Below are 22,009 nucleotides of genomic sequence, written 5' to 3'. Positions count from 1 at the left end.
TCTTAACCTGAAACTGTTCTTAACCTGAAGCACCACTTTAGCTAATGGGGCCTCCTGCTGCCACTGCGCTGTTGGAGCACGATTTCTGTTCTCATCCTGAAGCAAAGTTCTTAATCTGAGGTACTATTCTGGGTTAGCGGAGTCTGTAACCTGAAGCGTCTGTAACCTGAAGCCTCTGTAATCCGAGGTACCACTGTACTGAGCTAGGGAGAGCAATGGCCTGATGGGGTTCAAGGCAGCACCCAGCATCTGCTGCACATGACTCCGGGTTTAATCTTCAGAAATGACAGCTGAAAAAGGAAAGGATCCCAGGCCAAAGCTATGTAGATGCAGCAGACAAAGGAGCCCTGACTAACCTGGATTTCCTTTGGTGAAGCTGGTGAGGTTTTCTCAAGACACCCCCTGCAAAAGCAATGAAGAGAAAATGCAGGGCTCAAGTGCCAACCAGCTTTAAACCTATGTGAATGCATTTATAAACCACTTAATTTCTTATTCTGGTTTTTTTTTTAATCTCTTAAACGGTGCACAATATAAAATCAATAAAGCACGGCATTAATAATACAACACAAATGATGGCAGATGAAGGTGATAGACTATATGGGACTGGCAGAAATGACTGGCAGAATCCGAGACCAGGGAAGAGAGACAGTGGAAGAAGATTGGAAGAAATTTAAGGACTATCTTAAGAAACATTGCAAAATTAATGAATGTTAGAATGACGTTGGTTTAGAAATTATGTGGTTTCTAGCGGTAATGGTTAAGTAAAGAAAAGAAAGGTTAAAAATTTAAATGAAAAATAAGGGTGAGGATTTGCTGAATTAATAATTGGAATTTGGAATACAGAAAGGGGAGGTATGAGGAAGTCGGGGAAGTAAGTTACAAGAAAATAAGGGATTGAAATTATACTTGTTTTTGTTCTTGTTTGTTTGTTTTATTGTTCTGTTTTGTTTTTATATAATCTTTGAAACTTTAATAAAAATCTTTTTTAAAAAATAATAATAATACAACACAAATGGTGTAAAAGCATATGAAAACAAGGAAACATTCAGGGAATTCCTCTCTTTTTTTTTTAGAATCTATGCCTAGCCACCTTCCCTGGAAGGAGTTAAAACCAATAAGAAGCTCTGGTTGCTAGAGAGGACTGAAAAGGGGGGACTGTAAATAGTGCAAAGTCCCTTCCTGTTCTCCTTCCTTCACCCCCCCCCCCTATGCCCGGGATCATCTACCTTTTGAATTTTTGCACCTTCGGCTCTTGAGATGATGTGATGCTGCCTTAAGAAGTCTTTGCAGCAGATCTCAAGTGCAGGTAATTTTTCAAAAAATAATAATATTATTTTTAAAGGCTTGGGTGGGGGTGGGAGTGCCCTGCCCTGTTTTGCGGGTGGGGAGGAGGAGAAAGAAAAGAAATTCGGACCCCACCCTCAACTCAGGCGCTTCCCCCCTGGCGGATTTCTGAAAGGCGTTTTGGTGTTAAAAACTTAGCAAGGCGAGAGAAAGCACAACTGGAATGACTGCAATGGCTCCTAGTAAGGAGACATAAGGGAAAAAATATAGACACACACACGGGGAGGGGGGATTTTGTTGCACTAAGGGGGTGGGAGACCCCATACCTTCCTAGATCAAGAGTGAGGAGGAGAAATTTAAAAGCAGTTTATGGCAAGGGTATAACCACAGACTTCAAGATCCCTAGCTGCATTCAAACTGTACATCTAAAGCACATTTTCTCCACCCCCATCCCTGAAATCTTGGAATAGTAGTTTGTTAAGGGTACTGAGAAATGTAATTCTGGGGTGTGTGTGTTAAACTACAGTTCCCAGGATTATTTGTGGTTGTGTGTGTGTGGTGTGTGCTTTAAATGTTCCAGAGGTCTGTTCTTAACCTGAAACTGTTCTTAACCTGAAGCACCACTTTAGCTAATGGGGTCTCCTGCTGCTGCCGCGCCGCTGGAGCCTGATTTCTGTTCTCTCTCTCTTTTTTTTAAGATATTTATTAGAATTTTACAAAATGAACAAGAAAAAAAGAAAAATACAAAGTAAAAATAGATTTAAAAAAAGACAATTCCATCTTTCCATCACTTTCTTTCATTAGCTTATTTCCCGGACCTCCTCACACCTCCCTTTTTGTATTCCAGTTCAATTTGTTAGTTCAGCAAATCCTTTCCCTTCTTTGTTTATCCTAATCTTTAATCTTAAAATAATGTAACATTAAATTTTTGTCTGTTAATAATCCATTTTTCCCATACTCCTTATAGTACTATAACTAAAAACCACATAACTTTCATCCAACATCATTTTAACACTCATTAATTTTACAATATTTCTGTAGGTAATCTTTAAATTTCTTCCAATCTTCTTCCACCGACTCTTCTCCCTGGTCTCGGGTTCTGCCGGTCATTTCTGCCAGTTCCATGTAGTCCATCACCTTCATCTGCCATTCTTCCAGGGTGGGTAGATTTCTGTTCTCATCCTGAGGCAAAGTTCTTAACCTGAAGCACTATTTCTGGGTTAGCGGAGTCTGTAACCTGAAGCGTATGTAACCTGAAGCGTATGTAACCCGAGGTACCACTGTACACAGCTTGGGTGTCTCCAGACAAGGCACTTTATTGAGCATTCATCCTGATTCGTTGGCAATTTAAAGAGCATTCATTTGAAGGTTAGATGATGTTGCATCAAAGCGGGAAGCGGGTTCAGCTGTAATTTTGCAACCTGAATTTACCAGTGCAGTGGTACCTCGGGTTACATACACTGCAGGTTACAGACTCCGCTAACCCAGAAATAGTACCTCGGGTTAAGAACTTTGCTTCAGGATGAGAACAGAAATCGCACGGCTGTGGCATGGTGGCAGCGGGAGGCCCCATTAGCTAAAGTGGTGCTTCAGGTTAAGAACAGTTTCAGGTTAAGAACGGACCTCCGGAACGAATTAAGTACTTAACCCGAGGTTCCGCTGTATGTGATTAGAAGCCACCTGCAAAGTTCCTTGGTGCTGTTTCAGAGCTGTGGAAAGGGAAGTGACAGGTAATCCTGGTACCGATTTCTGAGGACTGCCCCCCCCCCCATGGACTTCCACTGTGCGGCTTAAGTTTTATCACCATTTTTGCCAGCGAAACCGATGCTGGGTTGCCAGGTCACATGACCGAGCTGAACAAGTTTAGGATCAGAGTAAGTTCCCCAGAGTAAGTCCCTCAGATTGCCCTGTTTCTTCAGGGTCTACGCTGGCATGAGCCCCGACTAAGATGGGATGGGAGACTTAGGTCTGGCTGAGCCGGGAACCCAGCAGATCTGAGCACAGGATTGTGCCCTGATTCAATAAAATTCTGTTCACAAGATCAGAAGCACTAGAATGAAAGTTGAACGCTTAGGTAATAAATGTTGGAAATGTAAAGAAAAAGAAGGAAAGTTTTATCACATGTGGTGGAAATGTAAAAAAGTGAAAAACTTCTGGAAAATTATTTATAATGAGATGAAAAAAATGTTGAAATATACATTTATTAAGAAACCAGAAGCATTTTTACTTGGCATTGTAGGAGATGATATAAATAGAAAGGATTGTCAGTTGTTTTTATATGCAATGACTGCAGCAAGAATACTACTGGCACAAAACTGGAAGCAAGAAGAATTACCGATAAAAGAAGAATGGAGGATGAAACTGATGGACTATGCAGAATTAGATAAACTAACAGGAAGGATTTGAAACCTGTGGGACCAGAGATTCTCAGAGGACTGGAGTAAATTTACGGACTATTTGAAAAGTAATTGTGTGATGAACAGATTACGCTAGTAGGTTTGCAAGAAGTTCTGTAAGGTGAATTATTAAAAATATTGCCAAAAAAAAAAAAAAGATAATGAGAAGAATTATTAGTTAAAGATATCTAATGGTAATATGAAATTAAGAAATGCATAATAAGTGATAAGTAAAGAAATCATCAGAGGTGTTGACGGAAGTCCCAAATAAATTGTATAAGATGAGAAGTGCTGTTGTATGAATGTTAATTAATATGTTAAAATTTAATAAAAATGTATAAATAAAAAGAAAGTTGAAAGCTTAGTTTCTTTCCCTTTCTGACAGGAATAGGAGGAAATCTTTCAAATTTCCGGAAGAAGATGTGCAGTCCAAAGAGCCCTGCAGGCTGTTTGGAGTAGTTTTTTGGCGACATCCCCTACGCACTGAAAACGCATGGCAGAATCTGTGGCATTTGCAGAAAACAGTTGGCATGCACTGAAATCCTGCAGGAGGCGGAATTATTTGCTCTCTCCTTGCCCTACAGTCCGAGGCTGCGCTGGAGCAAAGGGGCCGGATCCCGAGGTGAAAATGGAGGAACAGGAATCGGCAAGCCCGGAGCTGGAGACGGGATCAGGGAGAGCAGGAGAACCCCCTGGCATCCTTCAAGCAGGGACCCTCACGCAGAGTCCCAGAGAGGTGGCACCTCCGCAGCGCATGAAAGAGGAGCCGGAAGAGGGCCTGTCGTCTCAGCGCTGGGAAGCCCAGTGGCAAGAGTTCCTCAAGGCCGTGCAATGCCCTCAGCCTAGATGGGGGAGCCCACTTCTTCCACATCCTGAGCCAGCAGGCCCCACAACAGCTCCTCTGCTCCCTGGCAGCTTGGAAGGACGGCTTCAGAGCTTCAGGCATTTCTCCTACCAGGAAGCCGCAGGCCCACGGGAGACATACAGTCGGCTGCGGGAGCTTTGCTACCAGTGGCTGAGGCCGGAGAGGCACAGCAAGGAGCAGATCCTGGAGCTGGTGATTCTGGAGCAGTTCCTGGCTGTCCTTCCCCAGGAAATCCGGAGCCGGGTGACGGAACAAGGCCCAGAGACCTGTATCCAGGCTGTGACCCTGGCAGAGAGCTTACTGCCGAGACGGGAAGAAGGAGAGCGGCGGAGAGAGCAGGTGAGCCTCTTCCGGCGATGGGATGTCCCCGTTAGTGTCCGCCTTCTGCATGAAAAGCAGGTGTTCTAGTGCCGAGCTATGGCCCTTCTTGTTTGTTTTAATTTATTTAATCAATTTTTCGATACAAACATCAACCGCAAAAGACACATACCGTATTTTTTGCTCTATAAGATGCACCTGACCATAAGACGCACCTAGTTTTTAGAGGAGGAAAACAAGAGTAAAAAAAAATTCTGAATCAAGTGTTGTACTAAACTACAGTGGGACCTCTGGTTACGTACTTACCGTAATTCGTTCCAGAGGTCCGTTCTTAACCTGAAACTGTTCTTAAGCTGAAGCACCACTTTAGCTAATGGGGCCTCCTGCTGCCGCCGCGCCGCCAGAGCACGATTTCTGTTCTCATCCTGAAGCAAAGTTCTTAACTACCTGACTTTTAGAAGACATCGGAAGGCAGCCCTATTTAGGGAAGTTTTTAATGTTTGATGTTTTATCGTGTTTTTAATATTCTGTAGGGAGCCACCCAGAGTGGCTGGGAAAACCCAGCCAGAGGGAATAATAATAAATTATTATTTGTACCCCGCCCATCTGGCTGGGTTTCCCCAGCCACTCTGGGCGGCTTCCAACAAAGATTAAAAGATTTAAAATACAGTGGTACCTCGCAAGACGAATGCCTCGCAAGACAAAAAACTCGCTAGACGAAAGGTTTTTCCGTTTTCGATTTGCCTCGCAAGACGAATTTCCCCTATGGGCTTGCTTCGCAAGACGAAAACGTCTCGCGACTTTGTTTTCTTTGTCTAAAAACAAAGACATGTTTTGTTTATAAAGTTAATTTATTTTCCCTTCAATTTTTGAACTGCTCTTTACAGTATGTGTGACTTTAAAGAGCAGTTAATAAACTGTTGTTGTACCAAATTTGGCTTTGTTTGGACTTTTTTTGACCATAGGAACGCATTAATTGATTTTCAATGCATTCCTATGGGATTTCGTGCTTAGCAAGACGAAAAATTCGCTAGACGACAAAAATTGCGGAACGAATTAATTTCGTCTTGCGGGGCACCACTGTAAATTAAAATGTCACAGATTAAAAACTTCCCTAAACAGGGCTGCCTTCAGATGTCTTCTAAATGTCAGGTAGTTGTTTATCTCTTTGACGTCTGGTGGGAGGGCGTTCCACAGGGCGGGCGCCACTACCGAGAAGGCCCTCTGCCTGGTTCCCTGTAGCTTTGCTTCTCGCAATGAGGGAACCGCCAGAAGGCCCTCGGCGCTGGACCTCAGCGTCCGGGCAGAACGATGGTAATATAATATAAGTAATAAATAATAATATAAGTAATAAGTTGTTGTTGTTGTTGTTGTTGTTGTCCTACCTCAACTAAAACTTTCACTATTGTTTCCAGGGGACAGACAATCTGATCCAGGAAGTGGCTGCGAATATCCCAGTGGGAGATGACGCAGTGCTGGAAATCACCCAGAGGTCGCTGTGCAGAGAGGTCAAGCAAGAGGTCAAGGAGGATGTCAGCTCGCTTGGTAAGTGTAAGCAGTCCATGGATTTTAGTTGCGGCTGTGGGGTGTTCGGTGGTGCTCTGTCTCCTGCTTGTGGGTTTCCCGTGGGGGCATCTGGGTGGCCACTGTGAGAACAGGATGCTGGACTAGAGGGGTCATTGGCCTGATCCAGCAGGCTCTTCTGAAGCTCTTAAAAGTAAAGGGTCCAGTCATGGCCGACTCTGGGGTTGCGGTGCTCATCTCGCTTTATTGGCTGAGGGGCTTGGCAGGGGTCACTCACACACTGCTATCCCATGTTTCTCAATGATGTCAACTGCCAGGTCCAGGATTGTTTATAAGGCCCGGTGCCTCTGCAAGGAAAGAGAATCAGTGGGATCTGCAGCAAAAAGTTGCATCGTGGAACACTCCTGTTCAGGATACTCCATTCCATTCTCTGCCCCCATGTTTTCCATCCCACCAATCAGCAGCCAGCATTCTGTGCACACTGAGCATGCTCAGTCCTCAGAGAACTGTAGCTCTGAGGGGCATAGGGGGTCTCCTCTCAGCACTCTTAACAAACTACAGTTCCCAGGATTCTTTGGGGGAAGCCATGACAGTTTAAAGTGGAATTAAAGGTAAAGGGACCTCTGACCATTAGGTCCAGTCGTGGCTGACTCTGGGGTTGCAGTGCTCATCTCGCTTTATTGGCCGAGGGAGCCGGTGTACAGCTTCCGGGTCATGTGGCCAGCATGACTAAGCCGCTTCTGGCGAACCAGAGCAGTGCACAGAAACGCTGTTTACCTTCCCGCCGGAGCGGTACCTATTTATTTACTTGCACTTTGACGTGCTTTCGAACTGCTAGGTTGGCAGGAGCTGGGTCCAAGCAACGGGAGCTCACCCAGTCGTGGGGATTCGAACCGCCGACCTTTTGATCAGCAAGTCCTAGGCTCTGTGGTTTAACCCACAGTGCCACCCGCATCCACAGCGCCGCTCTTAACAACTAATAAATCAGGACAATGTTTGGACAGTCCATTATAAATCCACTACTAAGGCACTAACCTACCTCACAGAATTGTTGTAAAGATAAAATAGGGAGGAAGAGAACCATATACAGTGGTACCTCTGGGTTAAGAATGTAATTCGTTCTAGAGGTCCGTTCTTAACCTGAAACTGTTCTTAACCTGAGGTACCACTTTAGCTAATGCGGCCTCCCGCTGCCGCTGCTGTGCAATTTCTGTTCTCATCCTGAAGCAAAGTTCTTAACCCGAGGTACTATTTCTGGGTTAGCGGAGTCTGTAACCTGAAGCGTATGTAACCTGAAACATCTGTAACCCGAGGTACCACTGTATGCCACCTTGAGCTCCTTGGAGGAAAAGATGGAATATGAATGCAATCAATCAATCAATCATATTATTTATTGAATTTATACACTGCCATATACCCGGAGGTCTCGGGGCGGTTCATGAAAAAGATCACAATATATAAAATAAAAATAAAAGCAATAACCCAATAATACATACAGATGAAACTCGAAAAATTAGAATATTGTGGAAAAGTTCATTTTTGCACTGAGGCCGTAATTGATGCAAAAGGGGCCCAAACCAAGTACTGAGTACATGTGCATGCTTCTACTTCTCAGAGGTCCAATATTGCTCTATTTGCAATCCTTGTTTTGCTGATTTCATTTAATATTCTAATTTTCTGAGATTATTAATTTGGGGTTTTCATCAGCTGTACGCCGTAAACATCACAATTGTAACAAATAAAGGCTTGACATATCTCGCTTTGCATGTCATGAGTCTATCTCATATATTAGTTTCACCTTTTAAGTTGCATTACTGAAATAAATGAACTTTTCCACAATATTCTAATTTTCTGAGTTTCACCTGTACACACACACCCAAAGAGCCACATTTTAAAAAGGTATAGGATGTTGATCAGGTCAACCAAAGGCCTGGTTAAAAAGGAACGTTTTTGCCTGCTGCCTAAAGCTTTATAATGAAATCTCCCCTGGGGGAGAGCATTCCACAGACACAGAACCACTGCAGAGAAGGCCCTGTTCTCATGTTGCCACCCTCCGGACCTCTCAAGAAGGTGGCACACAAAGGAAGGCCTCAGATCTCAGGGTCTGGGTAGGTTCATATGGAAAGAGGCGGTCCTTGGGGTATTGCAGTTCTGATCCGTTTAAGGCTTTATAGGTCAAAACCAGCACTTTGAATTGGGCCCGGAAACTAATTGGTAGCCAGTGTAGTCAGACCAGGATCAGTGTAATATCCTCAAAGCGTCTTGCTCCGGTGAGCCACCTGGCCGTAAACTAATCCGCCTTGCTTCTTGATTTCAGGAGCTGACGAATGGCCTGGTAAGGATGAGAGGGAGCCACATGGAGTGTTGATGGAAGTTGCTGATCATCAGGCAGTGGACAAAGACGATGGGGACGTGGATGGGCCAGAGTGGGAGCAAGGGAGCAAAGTGGAGGAATGGCCAAAGAAATCCATTGCTTATGAAGGCGGCCAGTTCCACGAAATCACAGTGCATCAGAGAATCCCCAGCAGGGAAAGGAGGAACAAGTGTGACGTGTGTGGGAAGGTGTTCAGAGACGAAGCTTACCTTCATAAGCACCAGAGAACCCACACCGGGGAGAAACCCTACGAATGCTCAGACTGTGGAAAGAGCTTCCGTTGGAGTTCAGACTTCCACAGGCACCAGAGAACCCACACGGGAGAAAAACCATACAAATGTGCCGACTGTGGGAAAAGTTTTCGCCGGAGCTCGAACCTCCATAGGCATCGGAGAACCCACACGGGGGAGAAATCGTACAAATGTTCGGAGTGCGGGAAAAGTTTCCGATGCAGCTCAGGCCTGGTTAGCCACAGGCGAACCCACACCGGGGAGAAACCCTACGAATGTTCAGACTGTGGGAAAAGCTTCCGGCTGAGCTCAGACCTTATCAGCCACAAGAGAACCCACACCGGAGAGAAACCCTACGAATGCCCCGATTGCGAGAAATGCTTCCGTCGGAGCTCGCACCTTAATACCCACAAGAGAATCCACACGGGGCAGAAACCCTATAAATGCTCAGATTGTTCCAAAACCTTTTCGGACCGATCCAACCTTCTCAGCCACCTGAGAATCCACACCGGGCAAAAGCCGTACACGTGCTCGGATTGTACCAAGACGTTTTCCAATAAATCTAACCTTCTCAGCCATCAGAGAATCCACTCAGGAGAGAAGCCCTATGAATGCTTAGACTGTGGGAAAAGTTTCAGCGTGTGCCAGTACCTGACCAGGCACCAGAGGAGGCACACGACAGAGAAGCTGCACGAGTGTGTGGATTGCGGGAAGAGGTTCAGTCAGAGCCAGTATCTTATCCGCCATCAAAAGCATTCACACAGGAGGAAAATGGGAGTTTGCACCGTAATAGACATACAGTGAACTTTACAGGAGATGGGAACGTTATCAATACTTGAATTGTCGGAAGAGATTGAACCTCAACACAAATCTTGATAAACACCAGAGATTCTACACAGAACTGGAAATCCTACAAATCTGTGTCACAGGGTAGTCTTCTTTTCATGCAACTCATATTCCTCATAGAGAATTCCCCGCCTTCCAGATCTCTACGTACAGCTAGTTAGAGAGAAATATAAGCTTCTAAACAAACAGCGCAGGGCTGTTGTCCACATGGTTAGTGTTTCATGTAGCCCATTTGCCTCACTGGATACTGGAAAATCAGCCCTAGAAAGAACAGGTAGCTAGGTTCACCTTTTAGCAGTTGAAGTCTTAAAGCAGGGATAAGGAACCTGTGGTCCTTCATCTGCCACTGGGCTCCCATCTCCCATCATGGTCCACCGGCCAGGAGTTGCAGTCCAGCAACATCCGAAGGGCTTCTGGATCCCATCCTTGCTTTACGGCAGGCATGTCCAACTCCCAAGAGACTGCGATCTACTCCCACTATTAAAAAGTTGTTGAGCTTTTGGGGGCGGGGCGGGGTCACATGATCCACCGTGATCGACCAGGGACGCCCGGCAATCGACCAGTAGATCGCGATCGACCGGTTGGATGAAAATTTCCTTTGTTTGTGGTTGTTGCTGTTTGTTTGTTTTGTGTGTTGTTGTTGTTTTGAAAATTTAATAAAATATTATTTTTAAAAAAGGGATGTCAGTAATTACGTCCCATCTGCCATTTCCCTCACAGAGCTGCAGGGCCGGCCCACCCATGAGGCAAGGTGGGCTGATTGCCTTAGACAGCAGGATCCACAGGGGCAGCTGATCCAGCCTCCATCATGTGCTGCTACCTCAGTGACAGCGATGGCTGAGGCACACTCCTTGGAGGCCGAATCTTCCGCCTCCTTGGCAGCCGTCTGTGGCGCTCACACAGGGCCCCCGGACGTTTGACGGTCTACTGACCCTGTGCCACCACTGTAATTGCTTTCTTTTCTGCCACCAACCCATTTCTCCTCACGGGGACACACGGAGTCCAGTCAGTTGTTAACGTTAACAAATAATCAAGTTTATTTTTAGGCATGAACAAGCTTATGGTTTCAGTTAATTTTTCTTGGCGGTTTCTTAATCTTAGTTCCTTAACTGTCCTATGCGTTCCTAACAACTTCAAACTGATTATCCCAACTATCTAACTCCACCTAACAATTCCTCTCATTCTCTCACCACACAACTCGACCAACCCACAGACTTATAACCTCCCTCCTCCTCCTTCAACTCCCAACACTCCACTGACTTTCACACAACTCCCACTCTCACTCTAATTCCTCCTATCAGTTTCTACTGGCCAATCACATCACACTCATTTTAACCCTTTCCTTATGACCCACCTAGGAGGCAAATGTCACACCGTCCCACAGTGCTGCCTCTACTGTGGCCTCTTGGTGAATAGGAGGCGCTGCTAGACTCCTCCCTAGGGCGGAAATTACCGGGGGACCTCCTGGGATCCACACCCACCTGGTGTGATTCATAGTGGGCCCCTTCCCCCCCCCCCCAATAGCCTTTGATTCCCATTTCAACCATAAGGAAAGGTTGATTTGATTCCGCTCTTGTTCCTGATGGAGATCGCCCCTCACCCCTTCTTCCCTGGCAGGGAGGGGAGACACCATTTTGTGGTTCGCCTCAGGCGCCAAAATGTCTTTGGCCTGCCCTGCAGAGCTGCAATTTGCAGAGTGGTTTAAGAGTCAATCGCCCTCCCCAGGCAACTCTGAGAACTGGAGCTCAGTGAGGGGAGTAGGGGTTCTCCAATAAACTCTCTGCCTCCTTCACTGCAGCTCCCAGGAGTTTTCCAGGGGAAGCCGTGGATGTTTAAAAAGTGGTATCGGAGTGCTCTGAATCTAAGCACAGATTGGGGTCGCACACAGAGACATTTGAAGGCTCCATTCAAGGTTAGAGATGAAATCTGCCTGAGATGGGCCATCTGCGGTCCTTGCTCTCATTCGGCCCACAGAGATAGGGTGGCAGAGAGAGCATGAGATACAGTGGTACCTCGCAAGACGAAATTAATTCGTTCCGCGAGTTTTTTCTTCTAGCGAGTTTTTTGTCTTGCGAAGCACGGTTTCCCATAGGAATGCATTGTAAATCAATCAATGCGTTCCTATGGAAACCGCCTTCAGACCAGGTCCGGGGACAGTCTGTCCCCCGACCTCTTCTGAAGGCTGGGGGGGGGACGACAAGGGCTTTTCTTCCCACCGCCAGCCTTCAGAAGGCTGTTCTGAAGGCTGGCGGTGGGAAGAAAAGCCCTTCTCCCCACCTCCCACCCCACAAGCTCTGGGGACAGGAGGGCTTTGCTGCTGACCGCCAGCATTTTAAAAGCCCCCGGGACAGCGGAGACTTCTCCGCTGTCCCGGGGCGATTTTAAAATGCTGGCGGGCGGTAGCGAAGCCTCCGCTGTCCCGGGGGCTTTTGAAATGCTGGGGGTCGGCAGCGAAGGCTTCGCTGCCGCCCGCCAGCATTTTAAGATTGCCCCGGGACAGTGGAGAAGTCCAGGACATCTTCTGAAGGCCGGCGGTGGGCGAAAGTCTTTGCTCCTGACCGCCAGCATTTTAAAAGAGGTCCCCAGAGATTTACCTATGGGCTTACTTCTTGCGAAGCAAGCCCATAGGGAAATTCGTCTGGCGAAGCACCTCGAAAAACGGAAAACTCTTTCTTGCGAGTTTTTCGTCTTGCGAGGCATTCGTCTTATGAAGTACCACTCTAGTTTGTGCGGGAGCTTCAAAGAACTGCCCCCAAACCATCTGATTTATAGCTAACTAGCCTGTTCGCCTACATGCCTTGCCCGGCGAGCTGTGTGCAGATTATTCATCAGCTAGCCACCTCTTCTCATGCCGCACATTCTCCAAACAATGTCTAACATCAAAAAAGGTCAGAAGGTACCCTGCATTATCACTTACTTCCAACAGATTAAAGGCTGTTCTCAGCCATCAAAGAGCTGAGCAAGAGATAGGGGAAGCAAACAGAGACAGGAAGGAATGACCATGGTAGATCAACTAACGCCTCAAAGTATACCGTATTTTTCACCCTCCCTATAGGACGCACTTTCCCCCCTCCAAAAATGAAGGGGAAATGTGTGTGCGTCCTATGGGGCGAATGCAGGCTTTCGCTGAAGCCTGGAGAGCGAGAGGGGTCGGTGCGCACCAACCCCTCTCGCTCTCCAGGCTTCGGGCAGCCCTCCGCAAGCCTTGGGAGCCCGGCGTGACTTCCTGCCGGGCTCCCTAGGCTTGCGGATAGCAGCCTGCTTCCTGAAGCCTGGGGAGTGCAGCGGAGCGCGCCCCGGGCTTATATCTGCAAGCCTGGGTAGACCGGCAGGAGTTCCCGCCGGGCTCCCAAGGCTTGCGGATAGCAGCCTGTTCTGGGGGCTGGGGTCGGGGGAAGCTCGGGCTTCCCCCGCCCCAGCCCTGCGCCGGGGGGGGGGATTTTTTCTTCTTGTTTATTTCCCCCCAAAAAGAACTAGGTGCGCCCTATGGGCTGGTGCGCCCTATAGGGCAAAAAATACAGTAATTATCTTCTGAATAGATTGCCCATTAACTAAATGCATCAGGTCTACGAGCATTTTGTCTTTCATCCAGGCTGGTGCACATTTTGTGAAATGGAAGCTCGCTCTCCCAGGCTGCACTATCCTTGGAAGGCTGGGGTTGGGTGAACCTGTGGCCTTTGAAATGGTGCTGCACTCCAACTCCCATCATCCCTGGCCATTGGCCATGCTGGTTGGGGCTGATGGGAGTTGGAGTCCAACCGAACCAGTGGAAAGCCACAGGTTTCCCATCCCTGTATTGCCTGGAATGTTTAATTTTGTATCAACCATGTACAACCACGATCCCTTACTTGAATAAATACGCTCTTGTGTAGTTTGAAGTGCTGGGGGAAATTCAGGGTGGAATGGTCCGTTTGGGAACAGGACAAAGGCCTGCATCTTTAAAGAAATCTGCCTCGTAATTCCTATCCAATACTCAAAAGGAGTTTATTTTGCCCTAACCCAGAACTCATCTGGAGTCAGTCTTCATCTGGAGGATGAAGACACATTGGAAGAAGCTCAGAAGACAATGAGGATGCTTGAGGGATTTGGAAACAAGCTCTGTGAGGAAAAAACAGGGATAGTATCTCCCCTATATATGTGAAGAGGGCAAAAACTTGTGCCACCTGCAACATACATTTAAAGCACTATCATATCACACTAACTATCATGGCTTCCCCCAAAGAATCCTGGCAAGTGTCGTTTCTTCAGTGTGCCGAGAATTGTTAGGAAAACCCTCATTTCTGTGAGGGAAAAAGGGTTTTCTCTCACACACAAGATGGCTCCCAAATGGACACCTATTCTCCCAGTGACCAGAGCGAGCAAGATGGTAGCCTCACGTGCCGCCTCAGACTATACTAGCAGCCACTGATTTCTTTTTCATTCACAGCCATCCACAATTTGGCAGCCATCACCACAGCTTGTGTCAGCAAATGCCATTTTTTAAATTGTGCAAGTCTTCCTTTCGCCTGCTCTGAATCGCCTGCTGTTCAGCTTCAGCCTTGGGGTCCAAGCTGATGAGGGAGAAAAACCTCTCCCTAGCCATTTTCTCTCTGCCAGTAGTGGCGGCTGGTGCTCATTAGGGCTACATTTGCACCATATATTTAAAAGACTATAATACCCAATGCTTGCTTTCTGGGGTGATGCAGGGGTATGCATACCCCTAAACATTTTGTGAATCTAACGGGAGAAGAAACTAAAATAATAAAAATTAGTTTCTTCTCCAGAGCGGTGAATCGTCAGTTCCGTTGCTACCCCTGATGGCAGCCTCATTTCCTGTCATGGTGTTTCCTGAGTCTCAGAGGGAAGCGAGCGTTTAATGTGTGAAGTAGGAGTTGGAATCTAGCACGGTGATTGGTCAGTTTCATTGTTACCACCTCTGACAGCGGCTTCCTTTCCTTTCCCAGTGATTTTCTTGAGTCAAAATGAGAGTACCCCAAAACATTTTAAGAAAAAAAAAGCTCTGATAATACCCCTTGGAAAAAAAATTAATGTAAAGAGTGAATGGGCAGCTTATGAAGAGCTGTTAACAGAAGAACAATCGGAGGCCTCGGAAGCCGTGTCGGACGTTCAGGTTCCAAATAACGTTCGCAAACCAGAGCATTCACTTATGGGTTTGCAGCGTTCGGGAGCCAAAACGTTCCAACTCACAAGGTGTTCAAGAACCAAGGTTCAACTGTAAGTGTGGTCCTCATATTGGGGAATCAAGCAGTTTGGGTCTGGGTCAGAATGCTGCAAAACCCACATGACCCAAGGTACTGATGCACAGGTTAGGGCTCTTGATAAAGAAGGCCTGCACACAAAACAACCATCTATTTATTACCATGAAATAACATACAGTAATGCATGAAAAACCCATTTGTTTTTTTGCACCGATGGTTCGATTCTGTAGCTGCTTCCCCGCCTGCAGTTGCTCTTGCAGCTGCGTCTCTCCTCCGCACCCAAAATCCCGTGACCCAGAGTGCCTTAGCACAATATATGCTCTGATCCCTTGCACGAATGTGTCGCTGGGTTCCATTGATATCGGTAGGGCGGAAGGTAGGGAGGCCGACAGTAGGTGGCGCCAGAGAGCCAGCAACAGGCACAGCTAACTAACGCTGGCCTTGATCCCCTCTTACAGAGTTCTACAAGGGCCACACTGAGACCAAGGAGGAAGAAGCCGACAGACAGCGCCATCCCTTGGACTGGATGCAAGTGGGAACGCATGTCAAGGATGGGGTTTGGTGGGATGGCGCCCCATTTGCCCTAAAAACAGGCTGGGGATCCACTGACTGCGCCGAGAAGCCTGGTCAGGTTCACTTTGGCGTTACCGCCTGCGTTACTCAGCGAAGTACAGGAACAGGCCTGTGTGGAAATGTTATGGCTTCTTTCCTAGCTGGGCAGGATTCCCCCCCCCCCCATGCATAATACGATTAAATTGGTTACAGTGGTACCTCTAGTTATGTACTTAATTCGTTCCGGAGGTCCGTTCTTAACCTGAAACTGTTCTTAACCTGAGGTACCACTTTAGCTAATGGGGCCTCCCACTGTTTCCACATGATTTCTGTTCTCATCCTGAAGCAAAGTTCTTAAACCAAGGTACTATTTCTGGGTTAGCGGAGTCTGTAACCTGAAGCGTCTGTAACCCGAGGTAAAGGGACCCCAGACCATTAGGTCCAGTCGTGGCCGACTCTGGGGTTGCGGCGCTCATCTCGCTTTACTGGCCGAGGGAGCTGGCATACAGCTTCCAGGTCATGTGGCCAGCATGACTAAGCCGCTTCTGGCGAACCAGAGCAGCACACGGAAACGCTGTTTACCTTCCCGCCGAAGCACCACTTCAGCTAATGGGGCCTCGCGCCGCCGCTGCGTGATTTCTGTTCTCATCCTGAAGCAAAGTTCTTAACACGAGGTACTATTTCTGGGTTAGCGGAGTCTGTAACCTGAAGCGTATGTAACCCGAGGTACCACTGTACTAAATTTTTCTGCTTCACACACTCCTCTAAAAACAGGCTCCACATTGTTTTTATAAAAGTCTGGTTTAAGAAACTGCATAGTACGCTCCTAAGCATAGCTGTAAACGTTTCCCCTTTTTTAAGGGAAATTCTCTTATTCCGAATAGGATTCCTTGCAAGAAAAGGGAAAAGTTGACAGCTGTGCTCCTAAGATTTCCTCTCTCTTTTTTGCATGGGATCTTTGCTGCTCAACTATGTCAGACCGGGGAGTAAAGCCATTTCCATTCCCCATCCCACAGGAAGCACTCCCCACACGCCTCAAAAAAGCCCCCTAAAGACCAAAACAGTTTAGGCTTGCAAAGCCTCCCGGTCTTTATGGGTTCTTTTATGGACCACGAGGTGCGCGCTGCAGGTGAAGCACCTCCCGCAGACGAGGCACATGTACGGCTTCTCCCCCGTGTGGATCCTCTGGTGCTGCATGAGGTGTGCGCTCTGGCTGAAGCTCTTCCCGCAGGTGCCGCACTTGTAGGGCTTCTCGCCCGTGTGGGTCCGCTCGTGCTTCACCACGTCCGAGCTGGTGGTGAAGCTTTTCCCGCACAGCGAGCACTTGTAGGGCTTCTCGCCCGTGTGGGTCCTCTTGTGCTTGACGAGGTCGGAGCTGGAGCGGAAGCTCTTTCCGCAGACGAGGCACTTGCAGGGCTTCTCGCCCGTGTGGGTCCTTTCGTGCTGCGTGAGGATCATGCTCTGGCTGAAGCTTTTGCCGCAGTAGGAGCATTTGTAGGGCCTCTCGCCCGTGTGGCTCCTCTGGTGCTTCACCAGGCCCGAGTTGGACGCGAAGCTCTCCCCGCACGTCAAGCAGGTGTAGGGCCTCTCGCCCGTGTGGGTCCGCTCGTGCTGGATGAGGTTCGAGCTGCGCTTGAAGCTCTTCTCGCAGAGGGAGCAGCTGAACGGCTTCTCCTCCGTGTGGGTCTTCTTGTGGTTGACGAAGTTCGAGCTGGTGCTGAAGCGCTTCCCGCAGTCGGGGCACTGGTAAGGCCTCTCGCCCGTGTGGGTCCTCTGGTGCGTCATGAGGTGGGCGTTGGAACAGAAGCTCTTGCCGCACAGGAAGCACTTGTAGGGCTTCTCCTTCGTGTGGAAGCGCTCGTGGACGATCAGGTAGGAGCGCTGGTTGAAGCGCTTCTCGCACACCGAGCACTGGTACGGCTTCTCGCCCGTGTGGATCCGCTCGTGCTTCACCAGGTCCGAGCTCTGGTGAAAGCTGCGCCCGCAGTCGGAGCACTTGTAGGGCTTCTCCCCCGAGTGGTTCCTCTTCTGGTGGCTGATGAGGCTCGAGATGCTGCAGAAGCTCTTCCCACATTCGGTGCAGATGTAGGACGTCCCTTCGACTGAGCCGCCTTCGTCCAAGACGGGGAGGAGGCCCGGCGGGCCTTCCGGGAGATGGCTGATCTCGCAGATGCCTTCCATGTCGTGGAAACCGGAAAGGCCGTCGGGTGCCTCCAGCAAGTGCCCACACGCTTCCATGAGGTCGGGGGTTTTCGTCTCGGTGGCTTCCTCTTTGCTGTCACTCATTTGTTCTCCGGCGGCGGGGATTTTCTTTGAAAAATACGTTTCTCAGGCTAAAAAAGGAAAATGAGAGTGAGAAGCGACCTAAACAGGACAGGTGAGTTTGACCATGGGTCTAATAATAATAATAATAATAATAATAATAATAATAATAATAATTTATTATTTATACCCCGCCCATCTGGCTGGGCTTCCCCAGCCACTCTGGGCGGCTTCCAACAAAACACTAAAATACAATAACCTATTAAACATTAAAAGCTTCCCTAAACAGGGCTGCCTTTAGATGTCTTCTAAAAGTTTGGTAGTTATTTTTCTGTTTGACATCTGGTGGGAGGGTGTCCCACAGGGCAGGTGCCACTACCGAGAAGGCCCTCTGCCTGGTTCCCTGTAACTTGGCTTCTCGCAGTGAGGGAACCGCCAGAAGGCCCTCAGAGCTGGACCTCAGTGTCCGGGCAGAGCGATGGGGGTGGAGACGCTCCTTCAGGTATACTGGGCCGAGGCCTCAAACTCAGTATTTCCCACACTATTGGCAGTGGCTCTCCTGCAGGGTCAGATTAAGACCTTTAGAGGCCCTTGAGCACTTAAATGATTTTGGTGCCTCCAAAGAGATCTAATTCAGAATAGAAACAACAGAATAAACAATAATACAGTGGTACCTCGGGTTACAGACGCTTCAGGTTACAGACTCTGCTAACCCAGTCGGCGTACAGCTTCCGGGTCATGTGGCCAACATGACTAAGCCGCTTCTGGCGAACCAGAGCAGCGCAGGGAAACACCGTTTACCTTCCCGCCGGAGCGGAACCTATTTATCTACTTGCACTTTGACGTGCTTTCTAACTGCCAGGTTGGCAGGAGCTGGGACCGAGCAACGGGAGCTCACCCCGTCACGGGGATTCAAACCGCCGACCTTCTGATCGGCAAGCCCTAGGCTCTGTGATTTAGACCACAGCGCCACACGCGTCCCGATGGAATGACCGTTAGCCCACATTAATTCACCCAGACACAAAAGATGCTCTTTTGAATATGCAACACTTGACATTGCAATGACCTCCGGAGCAAAGGATAAGTTACAAAAGGGCCATGGGAACTTGCTCACCAAAAACTTTCCCCAAGGCTGCCCCTAATACCTCATAAACACTGCTCTGCAAGCTTCTCCCAAGGGGCTCTTTAAACCTGGGCTGACTCAAGTTTGTGGGGGGAAATAATGATAATGATAATGATAATTTCTTTATTTATACCCTGCCCATCTAACTGGGCTTCCCCAGCCACTCTGGGCAGCTCCCCTAAAAATATTTAAAACACAATAAAACATCAAACGTTAAAAGCTTCCCTAAACAGGGCTGCCTTCAGATGTCTTCTAAAAGTCAGAGAGTTGCTTATTTCCTTGACATCTGATGGGAGGGCGTTCCACAGGGCGGGCGCCACCACCGAGTAGGCCCTCTGCCTGGTTCCTGGAAACACCGTAGCTCAGGGCCAAAGCGTCTGCCTTATCCCGGGTGCGATTCCCGGTGCCTCTGGGCAAGAACGGGAAAAGCTGCTGCCCCAAACCCTGGAGAGCCTCTGCCAGTCAGTGTTGATTTTCCGACGTGGAATAAGGCAGCTTCCGGTTTTGTTCCCGTGTCAGTGCTGTGCCGCCTTGTAACAGAGTTCTGGACCATTGGCCCATCCGACTGAGAACTGTCTGCACTGATTGGCAGAAGCTCTCTGGGGGTTTCAGGGAGAGCAGTATTATTGCTATTATTTAATTAATTAAATCCACATCCTTGCCTTTGTCTGAGGACCACATGGTAACTTAAGAGGCCACTGAGGCTCGAACCTGGCAGCTTCTGCTTGCCTTGTACAGAGAAACAGGAAGCTGTCATGTACCGCGGACTGTCTCGTCAGAGTGGTGTATGCTCTAGTTATCTCCCGCTTGGACTAATGCAATGCGCTCTACGTGGGGCTACCTTTGAAGGTGACCCGGAAACTACAACTAATCCAGAATGCGGCAGCTAGACAGGTGACTGGGGGCGGCCACCGAGACCACATAACACCAGTTTTGAAAGACCTACATTGGCTCCCAGTACATTTCCGAGCACAATTCAAAGTGTTGATGCTGACCTTTAAAGCCCTAAACAGCCTCGGCCCAGTATACCTGAAGGAGCATCTCCACCCCCATTGTTCTGCCCGGACGCTGAGGTCCAGCGCCGAACGCCTTCTGGCGGTTCCCTCATTGCGAGAAGCAAAGCTACAGGGAACCAGGCAGAGGGCCTTCTCGGTAGTGGCGCCCGCCCTGTGGAACACTCTCCCATCAGATGTCAAAGCGATAAACAACTACCTGACATTCAGAAGACATCTGAAGGCAGCCCTGTTCAGGGAAGTTTTTAATGTGTGACATTTTTGTGTATTTTTGCTCTCTGTGGAAGCCGCCCAGAGTGGATGGAGAAACCCAGCCAGATGGGCGGGGTACAAATAATAAATTATTATTCACTGAGCTCAATATTGTCTACACTGATTGGCAGCTGCTCTCCAGGATTTCATTGCCAGCAGAGATGCCAGGGATTTTGTACCTTTTGCATGCGAGACAGCTACTCTGCCAATGAGCTCTGGCCCTGCATTTAAAAGGAGGAGGAAGAGGGTAGGTAGGAGGGGTTGCTAACTTTTCCAACACAGGCTGCAGCTCTGCCTTTGGAGAGCATGCCGATCTGCAGGCGTCTTTGTCCCTGTATGGCAAAAAAGCTCCACACCTGCTTTTTTCTTGCAAATCCACATTTCTGCACATCCAGCCACCGTCCAAGAGCCAAATCAGGCTTTCGCACACTGCCCAGTCCATTGGCAACCTTAAAAAGGCCCCCTTTTCCATAATACTGGATAATATGAAGGTTTCTCTTTTCCCACCTCCTCCCCTGTTCCAGACAGAGATCTAAATATTTGCGATCCAGCTTTTCCAGCCACCCAGGAAGGGAAGGGGAGTTTCCTATTGTCCCCCCTCGCTGCACTACCTCGCCTTTTGTCTCTCCTCCTCCCCCAGTGGAAAAAAGGGAAAAGAGAAGGAAGACTAAGCATGATTTGAAGGGAAGCAACTTTCCTACCTCCGCAAGCCCTCCGGACGCACCGCCGCCTGCAAGAGCGCAGCGCGCAGCAACACGCGCACAAAAGAAGCGGCTCCTGCAACTGCCGATTTGCAAATGGGTTTTGCTGGAGCGATTGAAAAGGAGACAGAGAGAGAGAGGAAGGAACAGGAAGTGGCCGTCGCCGTTTATCGTCCCCCTTTGCAAAAAAAAAAAAAAAAAAAAGAGACACGAAAACAGAGTCTCTCTAGCAATCGTGGATTTTGGGCGACTCCTTCCAAAGGCGCAAAGGCAGAGAAAAGAAATAAATTCCAAATTATCCGTGAAACTGCAAGGAAGTTTCTGGTGAAGAATTCTGGACAGCTCCCAAGCCTGCTGGCTTTTGCGGGCGGAGGGAGCCTAACAAAGGAAGATGCCAAATACAGAGTCAGAAAATTGGTCCATTTAGCGCAGTGTTGTCTACACTGACTGGCAGCGGCTGTCCAGGGTTCCAGGCAAATCGCCTCTCCCAATCCTCTTTCTTTAAAAAAAATTATTTATACTATTCAGATATATACATTTCACTGATTTTACAATCATTTGGACATTTTAAATCTTGACTTCCTTCCCCCGCTTTCTGTGGTTCCTTAAATTTATTTTTATTTTAAATATCTTCTGCATATTCAAATTAACTTAACTTATTTGTTTATCTCCTTTAAATATATACAGTGGTACCTCGGGTTACATACGCTTCAGGTTACATACGCTTCAGGTTACATACACTTCAGGTTACAGACTCCGCTAACCCAGAAATAGTACCTCGGGTTAAGAACTTTGCTTCAGGATGAGAACAGAAATTGGGCTCCGTCGGCGCGGCAGCAGCAAGAGGCCCCATTAGCTAAAGTGGTGCTTCAGGTTAAGAACAGTTTCAGGTTAAGAACGGACCTCCAGAATGAATTAAGTACATAACCAGAGGTACCACTGTACAGTACTCTTAATATAGCTGCAGGTTATTACAATAATCCTGCCAGTGTTTTTATGTGTTTACAATTTTTCTGTAAATATTCAATAAGCCATTTCCATTCTTTTATAAAAGTTTGTTTTCTTGATTTC

The 22,009-nt window shown here is 47.9% G+C and overlaps 2 protein-coding genes across 2 annotated transcripts in view; one reads left to right on the top strand and one right to left on the bottom strand.

The window, feature by feature from the left end:
- Positions 1–1,197: 1,197 nt before the first annotated feature.
- Positions 1,198–22,009, top strand: part of LOC114591037 (uncharacterized) — a 29,665-nt gene continuing 8,853 nt past the window's right edge. The window contains exons 1-4 of the mRNA XM_077923574.1: positions 1,198–1,306; positions 4,066–4,884; positions 6,279–6,408; positions 8,705–9,792. Coding sequence (XP_077779700.1) covers positions 4,174–4,884; positions 6,279–6,408; positions 8,705–9,792 — 1,929 coding nt within the window. The 5' untranslated portion in view covers positions 1,198–1,306; positions 4,066–4,173. The remainder of the gene's footprint in view (positions 1,307–4,065; positions 4,885–6,278; positions 6,409–8,704; positions 9,793–22,009) is intronic.
- LOC114592325 (uncharacterized) lies at positions 15,151–21,088 on the bottom strand. The gene is made up of 2 exons (XM_028720414.2): positions 20,939–21,088; positions 15,151–17,920 (listed from the first exon to the last, which is right to left on the bottom strand). Exon 2 carries the CDS (start codon positions 17,871–17,873, stop codon positions 16,653–16,655), a length of 1,221 nt encoding a protein of 406 aa, XP_028576247.2. The 5' UTR covers positions 17,874–17,920; positions 20,939–21,088; the 3' UTR covers positions 15,151–16,652.

Source organism: Podarcis muralis, chromosome 2 (assembly GCF_964188315.1).
Source record: "Podarcis muralis chromosome 2, rPodMur119.hap1.1, whole genome shotgun sequence".
NCBI classification, from domain to species: domain Eukaryota; kingdom Metazoa; phylum Chordata; class Lepidosauria; order Squamata; family Lacertidae; genus Podarcis; species Podarcis muralis.
Note: the sequence above shows the minus strand (reverse complement) of the source record. Positions and strands in the feature narration are given on the sequence as shown.